Genomic DNA, 19,916 nt, shown 5'->3' on the forward strand with positions numbered 1-19,916 from the left:
ACAACAATTTAATAATAAAATGTAATGTGATAGTTGCACTTTATTAGCTCCCCACAATCGTATGAATAATAAGCATGAATGCACTGCATGCTCATAGCAAGTTCTTTAGGTTTAAAGTGAGATCCTGCTTTAAAGGGCGCTTCATCTGCTGGGAATGACATGTTTCTTCTAGTATGTAAGGCTCAGCCCATCTTACTGGGACTTACTTTTGTAGATCCACATGCTCTAAACCTGCTGCTCCATGATTGGTGCAGAAGCTTTAAGCTACTATTAACAAATAATGACCATGGACTTAGTTGTTACTACAGTAACTTATCATTGAGCAACTTGTATATTTAATTTTACTTGTAAAACTATGCAAGTAGAATTGAATGGGGCACAGTGAGCTGAGCACAGGCCCACTCTGTGACACTCAGAGGTTTGTGGATATCATACTGAGAGTATTGGACACAGTGCAGCCAGCTTGCAGCCACTTTCCCACCACTTTAGCACAATGTTTACATGAGACTCAGCCACACTAATGTTCCTGGGCAGACATGTGGTGCAGCATGGCTGATGGCACTGTACCTGCAGCTGTCATGGACAAGAACCACTCAATACCTCACCCAAGCCAAGCCTGTGCTGATGTTGTGATCTGAGACCGAGACACTAACCCAGGATCATGATATGATGTTGTGAGAGTTTCACTAAGAATTAGCTCTGATTACAAGATTTCAATCTATCGTAACTCTAATTTGTATTTACTTCAGTTTGTTCATCTTGGAGCTGTGTGCAGCTGAGGACAGTCTTATTATTACCAGGTGAGGATATGTAACAGCCACAGTCTGTAGAGATGATGTCACCATGGAGTGGTGATGTCACCGGAGCTGCCAATATGTGCTCCAGCCAAAGCTACACCAGAGGGTTGTGCTGTGTAACAGGTTGGTGCAGGTGGTGTTATCTACATTTGAACATTAGGCAACAGTCTCATGAAGACACTTTCTATTGTTCACTAAAGACCAACAATAACAGAGACAAAGGGAGAGCAGCAGAACTAGTGCTAACAATTAGCACTGCTAGCCTGCCCACCAACACCAGCTAATGTTCTAAAAACGATGATCAATGATTTTGCTGTAACGGCTCCAGCTGTCTGTGTCAGGGACACGTTGGAGATGAAGTGAGTGATCCAGTGACAAAGGTTTGGAAACCTGCAGTCAGCTGAGACTAAAGGAGTCACCTGACCGAGAGACCAAATGTTTCACTGAGAACGTCCAGATGAACAGAATCAACCTTTGGGATAATCTGTTCCACACATCCATGTTTCACTTACTGCATTATATTTCCTCATTGCTGTGCACACAGGCCTGTGGCTTATAACCAACTCCAAGTTCAGACTCAGAGGCTGCTGAAGCTGTTTTCTGGAACAGAGACGTGTTGGATATAAAAGCAACTCTTCTTTATGTGTCAGCACTGAGGAAAGGAGCAGCTTCGTTTCTAAGTGTATGAAGGACTGTAGCAGTGTGTGTGTGAGCTTTATTTCACAGACAGAACCATGTCAAAAACACAACTTCAGGTAAAAACAATACAAAATCAAAGAGTCTGATCAGAAGGATTAAACAGAGGAGTGTGGGACTGTTTTTAACAGACAGCAGGTTAAGCCAGGCTGGAGGAGTAAACTGAGCCTCGGTGTGAGCAGCAGTGTGTTTGACAGGAAGCTGAGATAAACAGTCTGGAGCCCATTTAGTGCTTCATATGAAAGTGTGAGGATTTGAAAGCAAATCTAAAATCAAGCAGGAGTCAGTGTGAGAATGATTTGTGCTTTTCCTCAGTCAGATGCTGGGAGTTTCAGTTCATCCATGTTCAGCGTGCTGTGCTTTGTGTAACAGGAGAATATGACAGTATAAATCAAGTCTTCATGTCACTGAAAGCCTCCACAGTCTGCTATGGAGGTGCATCAGTTTGGATTTACAAGAAGAACATTTCTTAAACCTGCCACAAGATGGCGCTCCAACAGAAGGGATGTCCACAGTGTAACACAGACACACACATACTGTGTGAATGTGTGAGTGAATGGGCTTTCAACACAAGGCTTCTGCTGCTACCTTTAATTACATAATTAGCTAACAAGAACAAACTGTTAATTACCACCAAAGAACGGCTCCAGATTTTAGCTGCTGACCATTTTGTGAAACGTTGATTACATCAGCTTATTGTTGATTTTTCAACCTTAATATCAGCTGCTTTAAAGGAGCCTCGTTCTCTCGCAGTAACACTTTTCTTCACTAGATGCAGTGCAGGCACAGTCTGTGTTTCTAAACTACACACTAATGTTCATTGTTGTGCAGCTAAATCCTCCCTCTGGATGGGAAGAATCCCTGTCAGGCTTCAAACACCTGGCTTGGTGTTCTGGAGCTAATGTGTCACCTGTGAGGACTCTGAGATGAACACACAGCAGACACTTCAGTTCTCCGTCTGTGTGTCCTCAGTTTCCCAGCATGCCTTGGCTGTGGTGGTGGAGGTGAATGAGGGGGAACATGCTGCTCTGTCAGCACTCAGGTTTCATACCTGGTGATCTCAGAGGACAAAGCGGCGTTACAGCAGCGCACGTTGATGAGACCTGATGCTCTGAACAGTTCAGACTTCAGCCTCACTCTGAGAAAACAAACGACTGACTGTCAGCAGCAACTACACCTGCTCCATCAGTGACGGAGAGAAGAACTGAGACTGAGAGACATACAGCTGCAGGTCAAAGGTCAGAAACGCCCGCTCTTTGTACGGGTCAGGAGTTAGTACTGCAGAGGTCAGAGGTCAGCTTGCTGACAAACCATTTGAAACAGTTTGGAGCTAAAAGCACAACAGCAGAGGAAAGAAGAGACACTGCAGAGATGATGCAAAATATTGTGTTTTGTTCTCAGCTGTCAAAAAGTGTAACACACGTGTTCCAGCACAGCCTTTGTGTACTTTCACTTCTCCATACTGTCCATTGGAAATCCTGTTTGTTACTTTTTGATTTCAGTCCATGTGTCCAAAGCAAACTTCTGTCCCACACTTTCTCTGCTGACTCTTCACCGATGCTCAGATGATCTCAGATGATTTCACCAGAACTCATCAAAATTCGGGCTCCACAGAAACCCAGACGTCACTAAACAAGCGTAACAAGCAAAGTGAAAACTGGTCGTTCAGCTTTATTGACCAAAGATAAGCTCACATGTCACCTCATGACACAGACACTTATTTCCACAGCATGCACGAGGACTGACAATAAGTGTCTATAAAGCCACTTCTATCTGCCACACCTGTGCTTCTGTCATGGTTGCTCTCCTCTCACTCTGTCATTTATCCACAGTCTGCCTCCCTCTGCTCCGTCAGCTGACGTCCTCTCTACACCACCTGCTGTGTTTTATCCTGCAAAAACACATTTAAGAAGCGTTGCACCGAGTAACGGGAGGAACTGCTATAAAATCCATTTAAAGGAGGTGGTGCTGAGTGCTGTGACTGGGGTCCCACCACTGACATCACGGGTGGAGGACATGTTGGAAAACTGCTACAAAGTGCTGTGCAGCCAGCAGAGCTTACAGTCTGTCCTGTGTGTCATACAGGCTCTCACACTTAGTGTTTCTGTGACACATTGAAGAGAAGTTTGTGTTGTTCACAGTTGTGCTTGTACTGAGTGACAGCTGACATGACCTAACAGGAATAATGTGTCTGTGCTGAATGAGAAGTAACACACAATGAAGTCTTGATGCATCTCAATCATCCAGGAAAGTGAGTCTGTTGCTTCTGTTCATCTGGACGCAGCGTTTTGTGGGAGAAACGTGTCGTCATCATCAGGTGACGTCTTCAGTCTCAGCTGCAGGTTTCAGTCTTACAAACAGGACATTTGCATAAAGACTGAAAGCAGCTGCAGGAACGATGGGCTGGGAGCTCCGTTCCTTCATCTTAATTATGCAGATTCTCAGGACCATTGATCAACAACCACTGATCCATGTCCATGAGTCCCATTCACAGAGATGTGGGAATGGCTGCAGTCACAGCATGTAAGATGGAAATAAATGAGAAGTATTTAGCTGAAGTGGATTTGATTTATGTTACTTCTTTTTTAACTTGTAGTTCTACATTGGAAGATTATTGTGATATTGAAATATAAAAACTACATTTATATTCTATTATTTTCTCAAAATAAGCGTCACACTCGTGGAAGCCGGTGTAGCCGCCGAAACGCCTGCATTTATGGAGACTTTCAGCCCCAGGTAGGCCAGTTATGGATCTTCGGATCCACATTATGTCAGCATAAAATACATACTTAGGCAGAATTTTGCAAACATCTATTTTTCATTTTGTAGCAGCATAGAGCTTTTTTCCAATTATTTTTTAAAAGTCAGGTCAAGGCTCCAAAAGCCCAAAGGCGATATAACAGTTTGTGTTTGCTACATGGATCATTGTAGTTCAGCTTTCCTTTGTTATATTTCTTTAAGAGCTCAAAATGTGTTCATTACATAAATAAAACGTAATGTAATGTAAGCTCAATGTCCTTACAGCATAGCGTCTCTTTGATAGAGAAATGCCCAGAGTTACACCATCTATCGTTCACAAACACAGCCAGACCCCCTCCTCCCTTCTTACCACTCTCCGCTGTTCTGTCATAAGAGGCTCAGCAGCTAAAGCAGCACACCTGGGTCTCCCAGCCTATTAAAAGCAGCCCTTTGCTTCACCTGCTTCACTAAACATTATTATTTTAAGCAGAGTGGTGTGATTTATGTAGGCATTGCTGTGTGACAGGATGACTTTTCTTGCACACCCACCAAATGAGGGCGCACATGCTTCCACGCCCACTGGTGACTGCACACATCCTTTCAAGGAAGCATTTCATTCATCCCTAACAAATGGAACAAAACACTGTGCAGCGTGTTCAGGTTTGAACGTGGCCCTGGCCTCTCTCTGCATCCACCTGGCACATGCAACACACATCCACTCCCTGCTGAACTGCTTGTATTTGATGTGTTGAAGTTTTGGTAAAGTTTGAATAAATTCCACTTTATTTATAGGAACATTTCATCTGTGGACTCCTGCTTCCCCTCTCCTTGAGCCAGTTTGTGACGGGAACATGACATAAGAAAAGTAATTTATCCCTTTTTGATTCTGTGTATCTGGCGCTCATCCAGTGAGTTCACACTTGGCAGAAACAGACTGAATTTGTCTGGAGAACTTTGGCTTCAGCCAAGTTAGATAAACACACTGTGTCTCTGTCAAAACAGCAGTGTAGTTGTGGCACCCCTGTGAGGGAATGACCACATGAATATTATTTTGTGTAAAACACTCATGTAACGGGACATTTTTCATTGCTATATGTATTTATTTTCAGTTTCTTTAAGAGGATAGAAAATCCATGTAACAGGGATTCATTTTATGTTAGAAAGCAGTGAGGGCGGAACTTTGGTGCTTGCTCCGGGGTTTCGGGGAGCAGTAAGTGGAGCCCACCTTCCGCTGCTTCCTCAGACACGTTCTGGAGGAAAGCAGAGACGCATCGTGTCTTCCTTACTCTGCTCTTCACCTGCTTTTACAGGTCGGTACACGGTGCTCGCACCGAAAATGTTGTTTATTGTCACCATGGTTACCCACGTTAATGTGAATGGGAGAGTTAAGGCGGTCCGCCAAAGTTATTTATATGTAAACACGGGAGAAAACCAGAGGAGTGTCCCGCGCGACCGCACCGCGAGCCCGCTCGTTAGGTGGAGCGCTCGTGAAGCAGAGTCAGTGCGCTCCTATGCTCTGTGCAAACGTGTTGTAATGCTCCAATCAAATCAGTTCTGTGAGATGTGAATGTTAATAGTTCTGTTAAAGTGACTGAGTAGATTAGCTAGTGTAACACAAGCACTCTGAGCAACTCTGTGTAGCTAACAGAGGCATTCATGGGTTGATTCAACAAGCTGTGTTTCATGATGCACTAAATAGTGATTTTGCCAGTAAATTACTGGAGGGAACAAATGTAATGTATTTACCAATGCTGTTATTGAATAGAACTGTTTAGCCAGTAAGACACTGCAGAAGACAATGTGATGTGTTTATTGATATGATAAAAGGATGTAGCTGTTATGGAAAGAAGTGTGAACTTGAGAAACTGAACCAGTTAAAAAGAGTATATTTCACTGATGTTGTGAAATAAGTAAATGTAATTGATGTGAATGAGGAACCAGCTGAACAGTATATTGAAAGCTCATGTTTAGTGTTTTATAGCATTTATTTGTGTGAAATAAATCAGACTCAGACACGTTCTGGAGGAAAGCAGAGACGCATCGTGTCTTCCTTACTCTGCTCTTCACCTGCTTTTACAGGTAACATGTTTGTCATCGAGGTCTTCATCCTTGGGACCCGTAACATAGTAACTTCTTCATTGTTATACTTCTATAGTTTTCCCATTTTGTGAGCTGTGGATGTGGAAAGTGTCTCAGTGACACATCCACATGAAAACGGCGTTACCTTCGTTCATTTGCACGTCAAATGAACGAGCTGTTTGGACTTTAACGTCACAGCTGATGCTTCGATACTCGAACTCAAGAGTTCAGCTTCCACTCAGAGGTACAAGTACACACAGCAAAGATAAACGTGTACACAAGGTGGAACCCACAAGTGCACAGCTCCAACCAGAGATGGGCAGTAATCCAATTACTTTTTTCAAGAAATGAGTAAAGTGAGGGATTACTATTGCAAAAAAGGTAATTAGATTACTGTTACTTTCCCGTAAGCACGCTGCGTTACTGCGTTACTAAAACCGCAGCTGTGTGCAGATGAACAATGGATAATCTATCGAGTGTGGAGAGAGTGTGAGCGTGCAGCGTTTAAAGCGTGGAAGCACTGACCTTACTTTGAGTTTGACTCTGTAAAAAGTGACAAAAACATTAGCATCCGCTGTTCACTGCGTGGGAAGACAACATGCTCACTCACTATGTGTTAATGGGCATGCTTATTTATAACTTTGATAAAATGTCATAAAAATAATTCCATGCCAGCTCACCATTGGTGATCAGGTAGTTTCTGTTCCAGTTCCAGTCCCATAAATCATGAAGCTTGCTGCCAGAAAAGCTTCAAATCTCCTTTGAAAGCTGTTTGTGGTCTTGATTGTGGGAGCTTCAGTTGTCTGACTCCAGCTGCCACACAGTGCTCACTGATATCATTTGCAAAAACCCCAGTGTGACAATATTTATCAGTGAAGCAGAAATCAGGAAGTGACGACTTTTCTTTGAACATTTGCTGAGGCTAAGCTGTGCTTTCTACCACAGTTGGGAATTTCCTGGTTTACAACAAATTATTGTGTCAACACCGCATAAGATTTCAAACTACAGGAAAATCACTGGAGTTATAAGAGGCAGACAACGACACACACACCACATGCATGCTGTTGCTATTTATTGTGGATTAACCTGTCAAGGGCAAGAACAAAATAATTCTGCCTCAAATACAGGAAATCATAGCTTTCCTGTATTTCCTCCATTGTTGGCATGCTGGTTAGTGCTGTTGCTCCACAGTAAGAAGGTCCTGGGCTAAATTATCCATGAATGTAAACGGCTGTGTGTTTCTATCTGATAGACTGGTGAGCTGTCCAGGGTGTACCCTGCCTGGTAACCTATCACTTCAGGGTTATTTCCCAGCCCTGCTGCAACCAGGATAGAGATAGGAGGATGGTAGTTGTTGTAGACCCATTCAATTTCAATTGAAGGATTAAAATGTTCCAGGAGCTCAACTTACTCCATCTGAACATGTTTCAATCGTGTTTTATGAACACAACATGCAGGTTTACTGAATATGAAAAGGTTGTGTTGATTTAACTCAGTTGTTTAAGTCAAAGGAGCTTGCAAAGAAGTTTCTGCCAAAGCAAAACCTTTGTGTGCAACCAGTGTCCACTATTGAATCAAGTAAATCCAACATGTTTTTGTCAGTGCAAAAGGAGTTACGGTACCTGTATTCCTGCACAATATTGTCCCGGGAGGGAGGAAAACTTTCTGGTGAAGTTTTGGTTGATTTTTGGGTTTTGCTTGACACTAGGTTGATTTTATCAGTGAGGTTTGGATTGTTTTCTTTCTCTAAGAGAGAGAAAGATGGTTTTATGCTTGGACATGTTTGCAATGGGCCCCAGTATTTGTTACTTTATTAGTGTTTTATTGGTTGCGTTTGTTTGTGCTTTTGTTACAATGCACTGAGATAAGAACATCTGAGAGGTGTGATCCACCGGTGGTGATATTTTGGTATTTTGTGAGTTCCCGATTTAACAAATCAGCTCTTTAATCCAGACCTGAGAGGTTGAACTTTAAAGCGCTATAAAATATTCTTACTGGAAACAGTGGCAAAGTGTTTTTCTCCATGATTATAATGGGCTTGGGAGAAATTCACTTGTATGTCACATTGATCACATGAGAAGTCCTGAGCCTAAAAGGATTGCAGCGAGTCAATCCAGTCCAAAAACAAGGAGCTGTTTTCCTTTAAAATGATGACGTCATCCTGCTGGTGATGGAGGCTCGAATAGGCTGCGCGTGAGACTCCATTATCAGCAATATCTGGTATGAATGTGTGTGGATGTATGCATGTGACTGGACTGTGACGGACTGACGACTAAAAGTTTAACTGACTTGATACTGAGACAAAAACGGTGCCGACTTTAGGATTAGTGAATGTCCACAACAATTCACCCAGCCTGTAGAAGAAGGGTGGAGGTTTTGTCTTGCTTTGTTTGTGCAGGAGCAGAAGGATGACAGAGACTAAAGGGGGAGGCTGTAGCTTCACGAGTGTGAGCTGCAGACTGAACCCTTTGGTTGCTAATGTTGAGTCACTGATGTTTGCATTAAGAAAATTGTGTTTTATTAGCTGTGTTTTAATTAAGGTATCACATTATATTGTTGGGAATGTTAAATGCTAAAGTGAAGAAAAGCTTTGATTTCACTCATGACTGAACATGTTATTATTAACCATAGCAGGCCACTGTAAAGAGTCAATTAACTTTTATAGAGGAAAAAAAAGGCCAAAAACTCTGTTAATACCTATGAATAACAGGCAACGATAGACTTGTCACATTCAAAATAGAGATATGTAATAACAAACACGGGTCCGTGTCATTTAGGTTCTCCATTGAAATAGTCAATCATTTAGAAAAGTAGAATATATATATATATATGTCTCAACGCTGTTTCTCAATAATATTAAAAACCTAAAAACTATTGTTGTGGAAGATAGAAGTCACTGTGACAGCCCTCTGACTGTGGAGGACGTTTGTAATCCTATTTCTGCACTTAAGGCCAACAAATCTCCCGGCACAGATGGTTTAACTGCAGAGTTTTATGAATCATTTTCTAATCTCCTGGCTCCGTTCTTACTGCAGCTTTTCGTAGGAAGTGTAGAGTAGGGCTGCTCGATTATGGCAAAAATGATAATCACGATTATTTTCACTGAAATTGAGATCTCGATTATTTGACGATATTTATTTAACCCTTTAAGACCTACCATAGAACCAAGTCTGCCAGAGCTTATATTATTTTTTTACATGTTGTAGTGCCATTTTTGGGAGCATTTCAAGTTGCTATACATCAATACAACTGTTATAGCCCATATTTTAATAATATGTATGCATTAAGTCCATAGTAATTACATTAATTACAAAAAAGTGCAATAAACTACAAAAAAAATTGAAAATCGTTTTTTTTTTACATACCGTATTTTCACGACCATAAGGCGCACTGTGCTAAAAGGCGCAGTCTCAGTTATGTGTGCCCTTACTGTATTTAACACACACATAAGGCGCACTGGACCATAGGGCACATACAAGTACCGTATGCGTATTTAAAAATAAAGCGGGAGCAAACCTGAGTTCGGTACCTTACTCACATTTTTATTACCAGTAATTGTCATCATCAACAACACACAAGCATACAAGTGTGCGTATTTAAAAATAAAGCAGGAGCAAAACAAAGTTTGGTACTCACATTTTTATCATCAATCAAACCCATCGAAGTCCTCATCCTCTGTGTCTGAATTGAACAGCTGCGCTAAATCTCCATCAAACATGCCAGGTTCACTTTCTTCACTGTCAGAGTCACTTTCCGTGCCGTGCGGCTCCTCGGAAATGATGCCGGCTTTTGCGAAAGCTCGAACAACAGTGCCAGCAGACATGTTAGCCCAAGCATCTACAATCCATTGGCAAATTGTGGCGTAACTCGCCCGGCGCTGCCTTCCACTCTTGGTGAAACTGTGGTCTCCATCGGTCATCCATCGCTGGATGTGTTTGTCGCCGATGTGTTTGCTGCAGTAGGTGCGGAAGATGGCCAGCTTTTCCTTATAATCCGCTGGAAGTTGCTGCGCTACTGTAGTCCTGGTCCGGATGGAAAAATGGCACAGTTTCATAAAAAGTGAAAGTGAAACTGCTTTTAGCCGAATGGTGACCGTCGAAACGCTTCTCCCGCTCGTTCTTTGCTCGATGATCGCCTTATGTCCGCGGAAACTCAGCTGCGTATTCTTGACCTGTCGGAGCTTGTTTTCCAGCTTCCTCCACTTGCAAACCATCGATTCATTAACCTTAAATTCTCTCGCCGCTGCTCGATTTCCATGTTCCTCCGCGTAGCTGATGGCCTTCAGTTTAAACTGTGCTTCGTAAGCGTGTCTCTTTGCCATTTTCAGGGTTGTTAAAACAACGATGTCCTGCATAACGCACATACCTGTCCTTTTATACAGGTATGTGCGATTGTCCCGGTATATACGATCAACGCCCACACTTCACCCTTTAACGTTCTCATGGTGTTCTCTACTACGTCCTCCTTACGGTGTGTTCACACCGAACGCGATGGACGCGAATAAAACGCCCCAAACGCCCCTAATTTGACGCGTGTACATTCGCGTCTCAACGCGTGTCCAAGAAAAATCCATCGCGCGTGAACCGGAAATGTGGGAGGAATGTGGGAGGGAGTTGTGCCAGACCGGTATCTTTGCAAGATGGCAGCTATCGAGCTAGCGCTTGAAGAGAGAGTCTCCCTTCTCTATGTACTGTGGAGAGCAGAGCAGCAGCGTAAAAGACGTCCTCGCTGTACCTGGGTCCATCAGGTCCTCCAGAGGCATGAGCAGTTTGGTGAGTTTCACCACTTGCTCCAGGAGCTGCGCCTGGATGACGGCCGATTCCAGCGCTATCACCGTCATTCACTCGGCCAGTTTGAGGACCTGCTTTCCCTCGTCGGTCCCAGCATTGCCCGCCTAGACACCAACTACAGACGCTCAATCCCACCTGCAGAGCGCCTGTCCGTCTGCCTGAGGTTAGTAAAACTATTTAATACGGTAGTCCTTTATTGATATCTGTGCTAATATGCTAATCCATCCAGTTATACACTGCTAACATGGATGTGCTATGCTAACAGTGAATGCTGTCGGTGTTTACTGAAAGCAAACTGTGGTACAGAGACGACTCTTTATAATATTTCTAGTGATACTCAGAAGCTCTCATCAAGTCCCGATTTAATTCGATTTATGCTGTTATCAGTGTTTGCATGATAGCATGGCTGTGGTGTCACATCAATGTATGCGCTCGGTGTTTGCTGATATCAAACTGTAGCATTAGGACCACTGAGTTAACCTTGTAGTGATACTCACTCCTTTTTATTTAGACCTGGGCCCTGTTTCAGGAAGCCGGTTTAGAAAACTCAGAGTGAAAAACGATACGCAGGGTTGAGTAACCCCGAACTGTCCAACTCGGAATATTCGGTTTCAGAAAGGCTGATAACAAGTAGTTCAGTCAACGCGGAGTTGCTTTAACCCCAAGTGAAGCGCGCGGACGAGGATACATAAAGCCCTGATCAGTGGAGCACAGATTAAGCGAGTCACCATGGAGACGGAGGGAAAGAAGGCGCGGTCAATGTATTTTACAGCGCTTGAGGCCGAAATTCTGATGGCAGCATATGCCGATAACATGCAAATTCCGCGGAAAAAAGTAACACAGCGACAGCTGCAAAAGAAAGTGAGCATGCATGGCAAAACATAGCCGACAGAGTCAATGCGTGAGTGTTAATTTAAACATTGATCGAGGGATTTCCACCCATTTAACACGTTATTTTATCATATGTTATTTTATTTGTTATTTTATACATTTTATTTTGTGACGTGATGTGAGCGCAGGTGCAACCCAACAGGCCCCAAACGTTCCTGGCAGCAAGTAAAAATGAAATATAAAAATATAGTCCAAACAGGTAAGGTGTAATTGTATTATGAGCCATAGTGCTTGGTCTGTTTGTCCGATGTAAATCAATTGCAGTTAGAGGCTACATTAATTTTCTGTCTGTAAGCACTTATTGAAATTATCTGAGCACATTACAAGTACATATTTGCTTACTCTGTATGCTCAAATGTGACCCGTTATAGCCAACAGAAAAAAAGCGGAGGCCCGAAAAACAGGTGGGGGTCCTCCACCACCACCACCACCACTCACAGAGGCTGAGCAGTTGGCCCTCAGCCAAAACAGTGGGCGCCCTGTGGCCGAAGGCATCTCTGCGGGGACATCCTCTGAGTCAATAACCCCGCAAGACACAAGTGCCTACATAGGGGGTAAATTCAAAATAATACATGATGTGCATACATCCTTTCTTCACAGTCACCTTTGCAGTGCTACTCATTCATTTGATAAACTCTTTACCATAATGGATTATTTTGTAGTGAAGTTATTTTCCTACTGATTTTGCCTTCCCTCAGTCTTGGTTGTCTTTGAGAGCATAATGACAATGAAGTGTAAGGTGATTGGTATGTTTGTTAATTGCCATTTGGTCCCTTGTAAGTTATAAGTGACCTGTATAAACCTCATATTCTATCAGTTGATGGTGATGGTGTACTGCATCTGGTGCAGCCTCCTGTTGAGCCAGACCAACATGCAGTTGTGAGTAATACTCCACAGATTATATGAGTTTACAGTAGAACAGCAATGTTGTTTATTTCTTTACTACAGGAAAATAATGAAGAAACATTGACAGCTGTTACAGAGGAGGAAGCAACAGAGACACTTTATGAGGTTTACATCTTTTAATACTTTGTGTACAGGAAACACAGGTGACCAATAAAGCCAGTTGAACAAAAAATCTGTTTATTCTTCTTTCAACATGTTGAGGTGATGGGTCAAAAGAAATGATTGTGACATATGGTGTCTCTGACTGCACTTCCATCTTGTATGTCCGTGGGAGGGTCAGGATGTTCATGGTTTGGATCACTGCTGTTTGGTTCAGAAGGACAGTGTTCTCCTCTAATTGTGGCAATGTTGTGAAGAATCACACATGCCACAATAATGTCACATGCCCTTTCTGGGGTGACCCTGAGTCTTTGCAGGCACTGGAACCGGGCCTTAAGCATTCCGATAGTCATTTCAACTCTGGCTCTTGTCCTGCAATTAGCCAGATTATATCGCTGCTGTGGGCCCGGTTCAGGGTCAGAGTAAGGGGTAAGCAAATAGGGTAAACATGGATACCCCCTATCACCAAGCAAGTAGCCAGTGAACTCTCCTAAGACAGAAGGATACACTTCAGTTCAAATGTCCCTGAAGCAATTGGTCTTTATATATTTTAAAGTATTTTCAACTCACCATGTCCAAATTTTGTGCTCAGTGTACATTCACGGAATATTTGTGAGTCATGGACAGAGCCTGGCCACTTGGCTTCCACATTTGTGATAATGTTGGCAGCATCACATATGATCTTCACAGTGCAGAGAACACAAATTAGCATCCATTACTATGATGAAATAATTTGTTAGTTTGAAATGCTACAGGGAACTATGTACCTGTACATTAATGCTGTGGAAAGACTTCCTGTTCACATAGTCTCCTTCATTTACTGAAGGAGCAATGATTGGAATGTGAGTGCCATCTATACAGCCAATCACGCCTGGGAACCCTGAAAATAAATGTAAAATTTAAGTAGTAGTTCAAGTATCACCACATCATAAATTAAGTTTTGGTCATCCTGATACCTGCAATTTTGTGGCATCCCTCTTTGATGAATCTTGTGGGTCTATGACCGGGGAACACCACAAACGTGTACAGGAGACGTTTCAGTGCAACTGTAACATTCCTGACTGCCCGACAGACGGTAGCCTTGGAAACGTGCTCAGCGTCACCAATATTATACAGAAAGCTCCCGTTTGCAAAAAAACGAAGTGCAATACAAATAATATGTACAGAACTGAGAGCATGTCCGCGATGTGTCACATGCGTAATATATGGCCTGAGGATGTTATCCAAATAAATTATAGATTGTGCTGAGAAACGGTAACGTTCGCACAGACAATCATCAGGAAATGATAAAATGTCCGAACGCGCTCTAATCACTCTCTCCCGGCGGAGAGCTCTGCGGAGAATTTAGGCTTCACGATCTACTGGCTCTTCAAGGAAGGGACACGCCATGTCTGACACTTCCTACTGTCAGGTTTCCGACAAAGGGGCGGAGACAGTCAGGGTTAGTTGTAGTAAACCTGCTAGGGGGCAGGTTAGCTTCACGGCGTGTGTCGTCATAGTGACTCACTCAGGCTTCAGCTGAACTCGCTTTGTGAAACCGAAAACCCAGAGTTGTCGTTAACTCAGGGTATACTTACTCAGTTTTTCCACTAAACCGGCTTCCTGAAACAGGGCCCTGGTTTAATTCTGGGATAGTTGAATATTTGTATATAATCCCTGCAGCTGTCAGACTCTATAGCAGGGGTCACAGCCTTTATTAAAACAGAGTTAGATAAAACTGAACAGTTTGGTTCATCTCTAGTTACATGGTTCTATCTTGATAAGCTGTCTTATCACAGATTAATTTTTCAAAAATATTAATGATTTAAGCAAGGAAAGGGCTACATGTCAACATACAACTCTTTATTTCTATTAATGTCTCACTTCATTCCTACCTGATTGACATGTTTAGGAATTATGAGTGATTGGCTCACTGTAGTTGTGAAAGTTGCTACCAATCAAATTATGATATGTTAAAGTTAAAACAAAACACAACTGTTTTAGATATGATCTAATATACATTTTGTTATTATCCTTATAATTACAAAAGGTTTTATGTAAGATTTAAGTTTTGTGATTTATATCTGACATCACAAAAGTATTTTGGAATTTGAATAATGTATTTTGTAACTGCAGTACACATAATACTGATTTTGAACAATTTTGTCCAGGTTCCTTGTCACCGGGGACTCCTTCAGGACCATCGCGTTCAGTTTCAGAGTCGGTGTGTCCACGGTGAGCCAGATCACCCCCCAGGCAGCGACGTCCATCTGGGACTGTCTAGTGGACGACTTCATGGCTGTGCCTTCACCTGGAGACTGGCGGTCCATCACAGAGGGATTCCAGGAGCGCTGGAACTTTCCTCTGTGCTGTGCAGCTCTGGATGGGAAGCACATCCAGACAAAGGCACCCCATATATCATATAGGAGACACACACATTGATATGCACTAAATATTTATTTCATTTCTTTTTTGTGGTGCCCAAATTGATGCACCTGCTTGATTTTGTTTAAACAATTATTGCACACTTTCTGTAACTCCAGTAAACTTCTTTTCACTTCTCAAATATCACTGTGTGTGTCTCCTGTATGATATTTAACTGACATTTTTTATTGTAACAACCAACGATTTATACAGGAAAATAATGTCTATTAACAAGGTTGCCCAAACTTCTGCATCCCACTGTATCAGTATATTTTGTCATTAGTATAATATGAAATAAATTCTACATGTGTCAAGTTGTGTGCCAACATTTGCTGTGTAGTAGAACTGAGACATTAGTCATTATAAACATTTATTTGAAATAATATTAAAAGTCTCAAACAGAAAAACATTAAACATAAATATATAAAATATAAGAATTTACAGAGAGACAGGAATAAAAAGGACCAGCTGCTCTCCAGAGCAGGAACAAGGCTGAGGAGGAAATGCTCCATTGGAGACTGGTGTGGCCTCTTCAGGGACTCCAGGATGGCCAGCTCCACCGCCGATGGACCGTCCTGGGACCCGTCCCTCATCTGCCTCGGAGCCGTCCTCCTCTGTGGGCCTGTAAAACAGCACAAAACACAAAGAAATGAGAAGGCTGCTACTAGATTTTAATTTCAACATTGAAAAAAAAAAAAAAACAATAACAGGATATAATCAGATTGGTTTTAGATATTTAGTAAAGGTGATCACAAGGGAATCCCACCGACTAAAAAGGTATCAGTGCTTGCTGTACATATCTGTGGGTGCAGCAGCAGGAGCTCAGGGACTGGGGATGCTCTGCTGCAGAATCAGTTGGTTCTATCAATACAGTATTAAATGTTAACAGGTTGGATATAATAATCGTAGAGTAGACAGTGGTCCCTCATTTATCGCAGGGGTTCTCAGAATAACTAGCCCCTGGCCACGCACTTTATACACTTTTTTTCCACACACACACACATGAACATTGATCACAGTTCTCACAATTGATTCTCAAAGTGCAAACCTTTGTAGATTGCAAAACGTAAAAGTATTAATATGCCGCGGTTTGTCTTCATCTGCCTGCCACTTTCGTGCGCCTTTTTCCCTCGCGGTGCAGGTGTCTATTTCCGAATGAGGCTCATAGTTATGGGTGTTTTTGTGCTGTTTTTGTGCTGTTTTTTCTATTGGACGCGATGGTTATCAAAACCAAACGTGATAAATTTGCCAAGCCCAGGAGATTTGTCAATCAGGCTGCAGAATGCAATGCTGTACTGTGCAATAAAAAAATCAGCGAAAAAGCAAAGCAGTGACGGATGAACAGCGGGACCACTGTGTGCTGTTTATTAATAAACAATAAAATATATTCCTAAATGACAACATGCATAAAAGCAGAACGGTATTTGTACGTCAGTGGGAAAATAGCGGTGGCTTGCTAGCTTTTGTGCGGCTTCCCCGGGTCAGTGAAAACTTTCAAAAGAGAAATGAATGAACTTACCAGGTTGCCCGATCTCTTCACATATCTTCCTCCAAGCTCGGTCCTTTTTATTCCTGTCTCGGTACTGAAAGCAGCTGGTGTTGTACAGCTCCGAGTTGTTTGCTACCGCATTGATTAGCCTTCCCCTCCATTGAAGTATGAAAGGCTTTGGCTGGATCTGCCCCTTTGACCTAGGTAACAGCCACGTCACCAGGCTCCTGATTGGTTGTCGCGGCGCGATTTGACGCTGGAGTTCAGATTTTTCCAACTCGAGCGGTAGACGCGAAACGCGCGTATGCACAAAATGCAACACAAAAACTCACGCGCGTGGTTTTATTCGCGAGTCAAACGCGCCAGACGCGCTACACTGACGCGCGTTTCGGCGTTTTCGCGACGCAAATCTGCTTCCGAATTTTCGCGGGACCCGCAATCGCGCGTCATCGCGCCTTTCCATTGACTTTACATGTAAACCTGACGCTCTATTCGCGTCCATCGCGTTCGGTGTGAACACACCGTTACAACACATAGGGCGCACTGCGCTATAGGGCGCGCCGCACTTTTTGAAGAAAATCTAAGACTTTTAAGTGCGCCTTATGGTCGTGAAAATACGGTATATTTCTACTTGGGGAAATTTAAGAGGCTTATCCCTCAAAACTTTAAATACAAAAAAGTTGCAAAAAATAGTTTCCCACCACAGGAAATTTATTTTGAGTGTCTTCATAGTTTTATTTTGGAGATACAGCAATTTTTATATACTGCAGGAAAAACAAAAAACAACCCTATGATGCAAATTTGCAAAGAAAACAGCATGTGCATCAAAATAAACTATTTCCAGCAGTGCAATTCGAGTTCTAAGCATTCCAGAAACTATTCAGAAAAGTATAGAGTCAAACATGACTTATAAAAACACCAGTATAGGCTTTTAAGGCCTACAAGTAAAAAACTACATTTTCCACGAAAATGACATCACTTCCGGTTTCGGACAGGAAATGGCAGACATAATAAAAAAGAGGTGGAGTACTGGTTTGGGCTGGTATCATCAAAGATGAGCTTGTGGGGCCTTTTCGGGTTGAGGATGGAGTCAAGCTCAACTCCCAGTCCTACTGCCAGTTTCTGGAAGACACCTTCTTCAAGCAGTGGTACAGGAAGAAGTCTGCATCCTTCAAGAAAAACATGATTTTCATGCAGGACAATGCTCCATCACACGCGTCCAAGTACTCCACAGCGTGGCTGGCAAGAAAGGGTATAAAAGAAGAAAAACTAATGACATGGCCTCCTTGTTCACCTGATCTGAACCCCATTGAGAACCTGTGGTCCATCATCAAATGTGAGATTTACAAGGAGGGAAAACAGTACACCTCTCTGAACAGAGTCTGGGAGGCTGTGGTTGCTGCTGCACGCAATGTTGATGGTGAACAGATCAAAACACTGACAGAATCCATGGATGGCAGGCTTTTGAGTGTCCTTGCAAAGAAAGGTGGTGTTACGTCTCTCCTAGGGCATGAGGGGGTAACACAACAACTCCGGAAACTCAGTACAGGTGTTATGAAAAAAAAAAGGTTTAATGGCAGCGCTCTCACAAAATAAACAACCCAGACTCAAACAACAAATGTGGGGGAAAAAGGGACAGTTAGGTTGTGCCAAAAAAAAACACCAAAAAGACAAAACCAAAACTTAGCTGAGCTGAGCTATTATCCTAGAAAAGCAACAAACAGGAGAGAAAAACCCTAAACCTCAACTTAAAACAAGCTCAAAATTACATGGGTGGCACCAACCTACTTACCTAGTGTTTCTAACACAAAGACTCTACGTGAGTAAGTGTATGGGGTCCCCAAACTTACCTAGTCCACTTTACTCCCACCACAATCATCAAACAAAAGAAAGACAGCAGGAAAACATCACACATGTGTCAAACAATTCAAGGAGGGAAGAGAGCCGCGCCCAGCCACAGGTGAGTCTCCTTATCAAGGGTTTCACTCCTGGGTTGTCCAATCAGGGCCTCCCTCCTCTAATTAGTTGGACGTCACACAGATTGACATCAGCCTGCAGTCTGCAACCTAAGGGAATGGAAAACAAAAGGGGAGGGAAAGAAAACATGCAGCCTGCAGACACGTAACACCCCCACCCTTACAAGTCCAAACAAACAGTTTGGATCCTTCAAACACAAACAAAATCCCTAAACAGACTACAGGGCACGGGATAGTGCATCAGCCAGGACATTTTCTGTCCCTTTTTTATGGCAGATTTGAAGGGTGTACTCTTGAATGATTAAAGACCACCTCATAAGCCGACGATTGTTATTGTACATCCTTGAAAGGAAAACAAGCGGATTGTGGTCTGTAAAGACTTTTATGGGCTCCCTGCTTAATCCGAGATAAACCTCAAAATGTTGCAGAGCCAGCAGAACGGCAAGAGTTTCTTGTTCGATGGTTGAATACCTTCTCTGGGGAAGAGTGAACTTCTTTGAGAAGTAGCACACAGGGTGGTCGAGTCCATCCTGATCTTCCTGTAGAAGGACAGCACCTACCCCGACGGCACTAGCATTGACCTCCAACTTGAATGGTCGGCCGAAGTCTGGGGCGGAGAGAACAGGGCCCTGTTTCAGGAAGCCGGTTTAGAAAACTCAGAGTGAAAAACGATACGCAGGGTTGAGTAACCCCGAACTGTCCAACTCGGAATATTCGGTTTCAGAAAGGCTGATAACAATTAGTTCAGTCAACGCGGAGTTGCTTTAACCCCAAGTGAAGCGCGCGGACGAGGATACATAAAGCCCTGATAAGCGGAGCACAGATTAAGCGAGTCACCATGGAGACGGAGGGAAAGAAGGCGTGGTCAATGTATTTTACAGCGCTTGAGGCCGAAATTCTGATGGCAGCATATGCCGATAACACGCAAATTCCGCGGAAAAAAGTAACACAGCCACAGCTGCGAAAGACAGGGAGCATGCATGGCAAAACATAGCCGACAGAGTCAATGCGTGAGTGTTAATATAAACATTGATCTAGGGATTTCCACCCA

At 42.9% G+C, this 19,916-nt stretch overlaps 2 protein-coding genes across 4 annotated transcripts in view; both read left to right on the forward strand.

Moving 5' to 3' along the window:
• Nucleotides 1-5,492: 5,492 nt before the first annotated feature.
• LOC146640654 (uncharacterized) overlaps nucleotides 5,493-19,916 on the forward strand; it is a 42,697-nt gene continuing 28,273 nt past the window's right edge. For 2 of the 3 annotated variants that reach the window (XM_085399934.1, XM_085399935.1), the window contains exon 1: nucleotides 5,493-6,311. The gene's annotated coding sequence lies outside the window, so the exon portion shown is untranslated. Of the gene's footprint in view, nucleotides 6,312-18,073; nucleotides 19,876-19,916 lie in introns of those variants that run through there. The other variant, XM_085399936.1, reaches the window with a different exon arrangement.
• LOC146640655 (uncharacterized) lies at nucleotides 9,206-15,714 on the forward strand. Its single transcript, XM_085400017.1, has 2 exons — nucleotides 9,206-11,264; nucleotides 15,148-15,714. The coding sequence occupies exons 1-2, from the start codon at nucleotides 10,912-10,914 to the stop codon at nucleotides 15,416-15,418; spliced, it is 624 nt and encodes a 207-aa protein (XP_085256143.1). The 5' UTR covers nucleotides 9,206-10,911; the 3' UTR covers nucleotides 15,419-15,714.

This window comes from Rhamphochromis longiceps, unplaced genomic scaffold (genome assembly GCF_057381845.1).
Source record: "Rhamphochromis longiceps isolate RC_006_pf unplaced genomic scaffold, R_longiceps_female_GT1.1 unmapped_scaffold_4, whole genome shotgun sequence".
NCBI lineage: Eukaryota > Metazoa > Chordata > Actinopteri > Cichliformes > Cichlidae > Rhamphochromis > Rhamphochromis longiceps.

Coding starts and splice junctions, on each gene's coding strand:
- LOC146640655 (XM_085400017.1), top strand. CDS start 10,912: ATGTGGGAGGGAGTTGTGCCAGACCGGTATCTTTGCAAGATGGCAGCT. Junction 11,265..15,147: donor CGCCTGTCCGTCTGCCTGAG/GTTAGTAAAACT, acceptor AATTTTGTCCAG/GTTCCTTGTCACCGGGGACT.